The sequence below is a fragment of the Gigantopelta aegis genome, chromosome 8 (assembly GCF_016097555.1).
Source record: "Gigantopelta aegis isolate Gae_Host chromosome 8, Gae_host_genome, whole genome shotgun sequence".
Lineage (NCBI taxonomy): Eukaryota > Metazoa > Mollusca > Gastropoda > Neomphalida > Peltospiridae > Gigantopelta > Gigantopelta aegis.
The window spans coordinates 17,499,122-17,509,326 of NC_054706.1; the positions used below are offsets into that span (position 1 = coordinate 17,499,122).

Genomic DNA, 10,205 nt, shown 5'->3' on the forward strand with positions numbered 1-10,205 from the left:
TTAAGATTTCATAAGGCGAAAATTCCAACTTTGACGACGACTTCTGCTATGAATGACCATGGTTTATATTACGGCAAGGCTCATAGAGTATTTGACAGGAACGCCAAGGGAGTTTGCTTTAAGCTCGACCCATATGAGGAAAGACACGTAAAGGATGAAGACCAAGAAGAATATCAACCTTCCAGCCAGTTTCTGTCTCGCTGTCGATCCCTGGTTCTCTGTGAAGACTACACTAAGCTTAATTCCAGGGAGGCGCCCAACTACCGACGACTATCTTCAGGTTTTTATACAAACACTAGAAATCAAGGCCATAGGCTCCATCTCTCCCCCCCCGTGAAAATCCAAGTAGTTTAAAGTGGCCGTTTTAGGCTCTATAATAGGGCTTATAGGCCTATGTGTATGTCCGGATTCACCTTTTTTACTGGCCCACTCTTATTTTAGGTTAGGTATAGCCCTGAAATTGAATACTAAAATATTGGGTGTCCCCCGCTAAAAAAAATCCACCCCCCCAAAAAACCCCAACTACAACAACAACAACACACACACAAACACACACACACACACACACACCACTGGCGTAGGAAACGGGGGTGGGCAAGGGGGCATGTGACCCCCACTTTTCAGATAATTTGCTTTACAATTGCTTTATAATAGTGTAAATATAAAGTGTACCCCCCCCCCCCAATTTTATGGCACCTTCCTACGCTCGTGCACACTGACACACACACACACAGACAGACAGACAGACACACACACACACACACACACACATACACACATACAGACAGACACACACACACACACACACACACACACACACACACATGTATACAGACAGACATACACACACACACGCGCACTACATGCGCACACATCAGGGTCGTATCTATCGACTATGCGCCTTTTTAGTTTAAAACAGCCAGGCCTATTTTTGTTTATATATATATATATATATATATATATATATATATATATATATATACTACCCCTCTCCCACCTCCATCAGATATTTTATGCTAGGTATGACCTTATATACATATAATTTTATGTGAATAGTTCACCACGAATATTTTACAATACAGGCGCATATGCAGGAATATATACGGGGGTGGGGGTGGGGGTGGGGGTGGGGGCAGAATGTGGCGAGCAATCTTCTTTTTTGGGGTGGGTGGGGGGTGGGGGGGGGGGTCGGAAAAAAATAACCCAGAAAAAAAAATAACCCAGAAAAACAAGGAAATGTGCACCTAAGTTATTCCAGTTTTGTTTTACACTTGACCGGCCTCGGTGGCGTCGTGGTTAGGCCATCGGTCTACAGGCTGGTAGGTAATGGGTTCGGATCCCAGTCGAGGCATGGGATTTTTAATCCAGATACCGACTCCAAACCCTGAGTGAGTGCTCCGCAAGGCTCAATGGGTAGGTGTAAACCACTTGCACCGACCAGTGATCCATAACTGGTTCAACAAAGGCCATGGTTTGTGCTGTCCTGCCTGTGAGAAGCGCAAATAAAAGATCCCTTACTCGGAAAGAGTAGCCCATGTAGTGGCGACAGCGGATTTCCTCTCCAAATCTGTGTGGTCCTTAACCATATGTCTGACCCCATATAACCGTAAATAAAATGTGCTGAGTGCGTCGTTAAATAAAACATTTCTTTCTTCTTTCTTGTAGTGTTTGTTACTTTTCAGAGCTCTTCTGGGAGTACCTGTACTCGAGTTCGTGGGGAGAGGGGTGCAGTCTGCGCGTCATGGAAGGGGAGCTTCTGGACCTGCTCCTTCACGCCATGTACAGCATGGAACGAGACCATAAGGTCGTCTGCCAGACGCACTCCGCCTACGTCAAAAACCGCCATCCCATACGACCATGTTTCAAAACGGAACACAACCAGGTTTATCGCACTGCTTTAAAACTAACAGTAACCGACCTGTCAGAGTCGCGGGGACTGAGTGGGTTACCCCCCACCCCCCTCCTCCCCATAGGCGTAGGGGGATCCCATTTTTGCAAGGGGGGGGGGGGGGGCGACTGGCTTTTACTCGAATTAAACGAAAATGCCCGAATCTGGATAATAACATTTATTAATATTAGCATTATTACAAAACAGCAATATAAGGTTAGAAACAAATCACTACGCATTTTTATGTGGATTACAACTAATTTTAAGAGAAAACTGATGGAAATACATGGTTAAAAAGGTCTCAGGATGGCACATTTTTTCCGAATATCTGTATAATTTATGCCCAAATTTGAGACTTTGCTCCAGCACAAGAGAGGCAGTTGCCTCCCCCCCCCTGCCCCTGTCTCGTAGGCCTATGCCCCCCCCCCCCCCCCCGTACCAACACCATCTACTTTTATTCATCGCAGTATTAAAAATAGCAATATCATAGATGCAAGCGCAATATTTGGCTATTTGTACTTTTATCCTGCACATAATTTCTGCATAATTAACACGAGCGTATCGAAATTGTAATGTGCTGTCACTCGGCGTAAAGTTTGTTTTGTTTAACGACACCACTAGAGCACATTGATTTATTAATCATCGGCTATTGGATGTCAATCATTTGGTAAGTTTTACGTCTTTAGAGAGGAAACGCTCTACATGTTTCCATTACTAACAAAGTCTTTTATAATATATGCACAATTCCACATACAGGATAGCACATAACACGGTCTTTGAAATAGTCCAATGGACCCACAGACGGGGATCGATCCTAGACCGACTGCCCATCAGCCGAGCGCTTTACCACAGGGCTAGCGCCATATCTTTATATTTGTACACTTATCTACACTAGTGTAAGGCACACATCAAGTGAATTTTACTAAATAACCACGCACTTTCAACGTCCGTTTCGAACTAATCATACACAATATCCCTGCATAGCTAACACGAGCGTATCGAACTGGTAATGTGCTGTCACTCGGCGTAAATAGTGACTTCTTAAAGAATTCTGGGTAAAATGAAAACTGAACAGAAAATGTAGGCTGTGTCGCATATTTATCAAAGGAGCAACCAGTTCTTCATCATGGGTATGGGTGGGAAAACATGTACGCAGGAATATATACGGGGGTGGGGGAGGGTAGAATGTCTCTGTGACGTCACGCGCTTAATTTCCATTCTTCCTGAATTGCGGGAGCATGAACAAGTTCAGTCGGCATAGCGTTCGCCTGAGGTACTTGGGTCTGAGGATCGAACCTCCTTGGTGGAAGCATTCTCCGATTGGGGGTTTTCATGTTCCAACCAATGCCTTACGACTGGCATATCAAAGACCATGGTATGTGCCATTCTGTCTATGGGGAAATTGCATATAAAATCCTTTGCTATTGATGGAAAAATGTAGCAGGTTTTCTCTGAAGAGTATCAGAATTGACAAATGTTTGACATCCAGAAGCCGATGGTTAATTAATCAATATGCACTAGTGGTGAGGATTCAAAAACAAATAAACAAACAAACAAACCCTAATTGCAATATTTGACACAATCCCGTTTTGGGTACCAATTTTGAAGGGGAAAATTCCCAATTTTAATGTCGAAATTTCAAACGTTTTATTTTACCCAGAAATCTAAACCTAAATTTCAGAAAGTTGTAACGAAGACGACCAATTCTAAGGGCGAAGTTATCGCAAACATTATGGTTTTGGTTTAACTTTATTTTGTAAATGGGTTTTAAAACTGGATTAGCGTTTTGTATTTTGTTAATAAAATTATTGACAGGCTTTAAAATTAGAAGAATAACGTATTTGACGTATGTTTGTAGTATTTTGCCATCAGTCACATTTGATGAAGTAAACACAAACAAGTAAGATTTACTTCATTTCATTAGTGAACATATTTTCCGTCAATTTTAAAAATATTTTCTTTACATCAGTTTGATGGAAGATTTATAGGACTACCACGTTTGGCAATTAGATCCACACCCACAACCGGCGCGGAGCCAGTCCAGAGTGGTCGAATCGTCAAATGTTGAAGGCGCAGACCGGCCTCGGTGCTGTCGTGGTCAATGGGTAGGTGTAAGACCACGACACCCTCTTCTCTCTCATTTAACCACTAACAACTAACCATCTGTCCTGGACAGACATCGCGAATAGCTGAAGGGTGTGGCCAGGACAGCGTGCTTGAACATTAATTGGATATAAGCACAAAAATAAGAAGAAGAAGAAGAAAAGGCGCAGACCGTAGTTTCAGCCCGTGAAAATAGACACTAAGTTTAGTTAATCTACAAACCTGCAACACACATTTGGATACGGTTATAACAGAGAGAATGAATGAATGAATGAATGAATGTTTAACGACACCCCAGCACGAAAAATACATCGGCTATTGGGTGTCAAACTATGGTAATGGAAACAAATAAGGTGATGATCAACATCAACAGAAAAATTCAAGATATAAATAAAAACAGTGTAAAGAACTGTGCAAAATACAAATACAAATATCACAGAGAGATACTGACTTTTATTCTAAACTTCAATGTGTGCTGTATTGGCCATTCTCAAAGAGAATGTTACACCCCTGCACCACGGTGAGGTTACAGCACGCGCAGGGGCTAACAGAGAGAAGTTAAAGTCTGTGGTGTTTAAACTGGGAAATACTGTTTAAAATAACTAGTCTGTCATATTAACCATTAGTTCTTAGACAAGCGTGCGTTTTTAGAAAATAGCGTCTGTGACTTTAATGACTTTAATGACAATTGGTGTTTGTTACAGCGAAAAACCATCAAACTGCCTTTTGAGGCGCTTTGACCAATTTGTAAAACAATTTTAAAACGTTTCACGATGAATTAAAAAAAAATGTAAACCCAAACCAGTTTGTATGTTATAAATTTGCCCTAAATAAACTCATGCTAAATTTATTATTATTATTATTATTTTTTTTATTTTTTTTTTTACAGGGTATCAGTTATGTCACTGAATTTCTTCTTATAGAATTAACTTACTATGCAAACAAACCCCAGTGGAACGAACCCGATTCTCCAGATTTCCAAGCAGATTCGAGAAAGACAATGACCGCGAAAAGAGTTACAGATCTTGATAATTTTTCAGACTATTTACCAACGGACAAGGATTCAGCGCTCCAGACTCGAATAGCGAGAAAATCAGTTGAATTCCACGACAGAATGCTGAGTCCCACGAAACTCCCCCTAGTCCACGTTCCACTGAAACTAAGCGTGGAGTACCGATCCAAACCTTCGATAAACAGACAATCACTGGAAGATGTTCTGAAATACAGTGTGTGCCATTTTAACAGAAAATGCAAGCAGAGCGCCAGTTATACCGTGGCGTCAAGAGAGTTCCTGACTTCAGCGAGCCCCAGCGAAGACCGCGAATTTGGTGCTCGTCGACCCAGTCTGGATCTCCAACGTCTGTCCCGGGACCGCTGGAATTTAGAACATTTGACTGAAACAAGCCTGGCCGTGCCTAGCCTGCATCAGAATCTGACTTCATCTAGCTTGCGCCAAAATCAACCTCAATACGGTCTGCGTCAAGCCTGTTCGAGTCTGTCTGAAGATTCCTCAGACGGATATCCCGACCTCTCATGGTATGCCAAGGAGGTCGAACGCCTTACAGGGCACACCATCAAATCTGATGATACCAAGAACACAGAGGAGGAAGTTCTGGATAAGTGGCTTTCGGATAAGCTCATTTATCCCAAGAAACCATTTGAATACAAATCTGGAGAAGACCTGGTAGTGGATAAGTTCCACAGAAGTACCAAGAAGAAACTGCAAGAGAGAAAGAATCAACGCATACTGGAATCAGAAACCAGGCGAAGTGAATATGAAGAAGCACAGGTAGAATTTGAGAAATCTCGTCCAAAAGTTAAACCTATTGAAGACGTACCAGTAGTACCAGTAGAGTCTTTCTCCTTGATTAAAGTATGCACCCGAACGCCGTCTGGCGTTGACTTCATACACTGGGTAGACGAGACCGATGCGAGAAGACGGAATTCGTTCAAAGATATAGAAGAAGAAATTAACAAAAAACCGCAAAGATGGAATAAGAGATGGACAGGAAAATCTTCTAAAAGGAAAAGGAGACGGGGCAGAAGAGAAGGAGCAAGTGGAGTCTCATCTCCGACTGGAAGCCCAGACGAGACGGGAAAATCGAAACTGAAGAGTGGCAGACGATCTGCAAACAAAGTGAAAGACGACAGCCTATTGAAAGCAAACCGCCCAGTCAGAAAACCTACGTCTGCCGAATCGTCGTTCTCTACAGAAGGAGGGTTTACTCCAGGAATTCATCGACGATTGACTCCAGGAATTCAACAAGGAAGATGCACCGATAGAATTCAACAAGGAGGATTGACTCCTGGAATTCTACAAGGAGGATTCATTCCTATGATCCGTCAATCAAGTCCTGTGAAAACGAAGTCCACAAAGAAAAAGAAAAAGGAACGCACGATGTGCGTACACGAAATTGGTATCTTAAAGCGCAGGTTAAAGCTGGCAATGTTGAAAGGTCAGCTGGAGCCTGGCGAGGCGGAAGACATAGAAGATGAACTGAACGAGACTCTTTTTGACGCCGCAAAGCGAAACAAGAACTTCACTCTGCCAAATATCACAACGGGCAAGACGGACAAACGACCGATTGCTAACCTGCCTCAAAGATATCCCGAGATTGTCAAAGAAAGCACGGCTAAATGTCATGGTAAAAAGTGTAAAACAAAACCGATATTACCGAGCATGCTGAATGAAATCTCAGTTGAGGAATGGCAGCAGTTGAGCACTGTGGAACCATTCAAGTCTTCTCAATATGACGATCACGTGACAAAACAATTTCCCGATTATACAGTCCCCGGCTTTAAAGTCACGGCGACGTCCCGCGACTTTTACGCGAAATTCCAGAAAGCCATGGACGACTTCGTTATTCGCAAGGAGAATGTCATTTCAAACTTGGACTTTAAGCATATTTCGTCAGTTACGTTCACGCGACACGCAATATTTCAGAAAGGTTTTTAGTTAATATTTACATGACTGTTAAACATGTAACAAATCGGTGGGTGGGTCATTGTGGAATGGCTGAAACACAAATCCTACTTAAAAGTTAAATCATTATTAAACCAAAAATATACACATATTTGTTTATGACATTGACCAGTATTTAAAAAAATAATTTTGATACATTGACTTTTTGTTTTTTCTTATTTATGGTTCTCGTTTGCCAAAAAAGTATATACATGTATAATGAAATATTTTGAAAATAAAAAGTATTATAAACATTTTTGTTGTTGTTGTTTGACATAAACTTAAGGAAAAGACTATATTGGTTATCATTGGCATTAACTTCCAATCGTATCATCATAGTTTCAGTCGAGACTTCTGATTGGCCAAACATCTTGACAAAACAAAACATACAAAAAAAACCCCATCCCCGAACCCCTTCTCAACTCCCCCCCCCCCCCCAAAAAAAAAGAGAAAAAAACAAACAACAACAAAAAAAAACCCTCCCAAAAAAACCCCACACAATACCCCCAAACAAACAAAAAAAAAAAAAAAACCCCCAACAACAACAAAATACAGAAAACAACCCAAAACAAACACACCAGTAATTGTACTGTATATTTTGTGTACTGGGCCTATATATGATAAAAAATAACGATTCTCAATGTGTCACACACACACACACACACACACACACACACACACACACACACACACACACACACACAAACACACTGCAAATAAGAGTCAAACAAAATACAATGTACAATTCATGCCAGCGAACAAAGTGACACATATATTACTCTTCAACCCCCCCCAAAAAAAAAAAAACACACAAAAAAAACAAAAAAAAAACAACAACTTGACATTGATTTTCAAAGTTTAATAAACAAATAAAACAACCACAAAAACCCTGGTAGACATGATACCTGCAACCAGATCAAGACGCCATGGGAAGTGATTACTCTGTACATGTCTGAAACGGTATCTCTGGGAATCCACCTGAAACATGTACACAGGCATGTGTGTGACATAGGGGTGGGCAAAATGTCAGTATCGGTCATGACCACCACGAGCCCTGATGACAGCTTGACAGACAACAGCGATGCATGGAAGCAATCAAACATTGCACAACACGCTGTGGAATGTTCTGCCACTCATGGTGCAGTGCCATAAGAAGTTGCGGACGTTTCTGGGGTGGTGGATTCCTCCGGCGCACACGCTGATCCAGTGCATCCCATAGATGTTCTGTTGGGTTTAAATCCGGTGAACGGGCAGGCCAAGGTAATGTCTGGACGTTATGGCGTTGCAGGAACTCCTGACTAACACGTGCAACATGTCTGGCATTGTCATGCTGAAACATTCCACCGTTGATGTTCATGTGCAGTATGACGTGATGCTGTAGGATCTCGTCTCGATATCTGATGCACGCCAGTGCACCTGCCGCATGCACAAGAGCCGTCCTACCACCATGATGGATTCCTGTCCATACCATGACACTGCCACCACCAAAACGGTCGACTTGTTGCACGCAGTTTGGAGCATAACGTTCCCCTCGACGTCTTTATATGGCTGTTGTGGTTCGATTTCGAAGATGATACACCCGGACGTATCGATCTTGAGCGGCGGTGGTTACTCTGGGACGAACTGACCTTGGCCTGTCATTAACACTTTGAGTGGTGTTGTACCATGTCAATAAAGCAGAGATGGTCTGTCTGGAGATGCCAAAGTGCCTTGATACAACTTGTTGAGTTGCCCCTGCTTGCAATCTCCCAATGGCATTATTGCGTTGAGCTGACGTCAATCTGGCCATTATTGCGTTACTTACAGTGTCGTTATTCAGTCTGTTTGAATTACTGCTGATGTGGCCTTTTATGCCCCACCAACGGAAGGTTCTGCATGCAAAGTTACAGAACTTCATGATGCACGTGCTTCTCCGAGGGTTGCGTTTTTGCGTTTCTGTACAAACGTTGTGTGAACACTCGTCATTTTAAACAAAAAGCATTTTAGCTAAACCAGTTTAAAGTGTGTAAGTGAACATATCTTATCACCCACATCACAGGTGCGATTATGGGTGGTATCACCCTTATGGGATGAGGGGAGGGATGGGGATGATTACCTGGTAGGAACTGTACTCCGAGCTCGGGTTAGATATAAACTTAAGATTTCAATAGGGTGCGTTTTACAGTACCTTAGTCTAACTGCCAAATGTACATGGATGACCTTAATATAAATATATATATATATATATATATATATATATATATATATATATATATCACATAGTTTTTGGTTAATGCCCCTTTCTGATATGTAAACATCTACTTTTGTGGAGAAATAAAATTAAAAATGAATATAGTGTGTGAATCTATTATTTATCTTCTACTTTCATATGCAATTGTTTTACTTTTTAACAAATATTTTTTTAATTAAGGTGGCAGACCCTAGTTTCAACCTGTAAAAATGGACACTAGGTTTAATCAACCTACAAACCTGCAACTCACCTCAATAAAGTTACACAGCTCTCTTCTTTCAACTTCTTTTGCTGTCCACTTCCACATCCCAGTCGTCTCTTCAATCGAGACGGCTGCTTGACTCTTGTGGCCATCCATGCCACACACCTACCTTTTTCCATCTGCACAATTTTGATATCAAACCATTACGTATTAAGCGTTATAATAAAAACACTAACAGGTCTAGATGGTGAAAGAAGGAAAGCAACCCTCATTAAATCTCAATATACAAGCAACACAATACATGATTATAGCATTCAGTTCTAGATGCAAGAAAATTTGCTCGCCACTGTCTAGACGCCCCTCATAAATTCCTGCATATGCACCTGGGAATCAGGGCTGTGTTTGCACATTAATTATGGGAGTTGTCCTCCCATCCTCCCAACAATGCATATCTAACAGACAAATGCATTCAGGAAGGAAGGAAAATGTTTCATTTAATGACGCACTCAACACATTTTATTTACGGTTATATGACATCGGACATATGGTTAAGGACCACACATATATTAAGAGAGGAAACCTGCAGTTGCCACTTCATGGGCTACTATTTTCGATTAGCAGCAAGGGTTCTTTTATATGTACCATCCCACAGACAGGGTAGTAAATACCACGGCCTTTGATGTACCAGTTGTAGTGCACTGGCTGGAGCAAGAAATAGCCCAAAGGGCCCACTGACGGGGATCGATCCCAAACCGACTGCGTATCAAGCGAACGCTTTGCCACTGGGCTACGTCTCGCCCTACAAATGCATTCAGATTCC

General features: G+C 41.8%; 1 protein-coding gene across 3 annotated transcripts; it reads left to right on the top strand.

Moving 5' to 3' along the window:
- Nucleotides 1–7,362, top strand: LOC121380024. 3 transcript variants are annotated; one of them, XM_041508741.1, is made up of 3 exons: nt 1–280; nt 1,683–1,882; nt 4,881–7,362. In XM_041508741.1, the coding sequence occupies exons 1-3, from the start codon at nt 49–51 to the stop codon at nt 6,945–6,947; spliced, it is 2,499 nt and encodes an 832-aa protein (XP_041364675.1). In that variant the 5' UTR covers nt 1–48; the 3' UTR covers nt 6,948–7,362. The 3 variants fall into 3 exon arrangements, with proteins under 3 accessions (XP_041364675.1, XP_041364677.1, XP_041364676.1); XM_041508742.1 differs by having other exon boundaries at nt 147–280; nt 1,666–1,882; XM_041508743.1 differs by lacking the exon at nt 1,683–1,882 and having other exon boundaries at nt 10–280.
- The last annotated feature ends 2,843 nt before the right edge of the window (nt 7,363–10,205 follow it).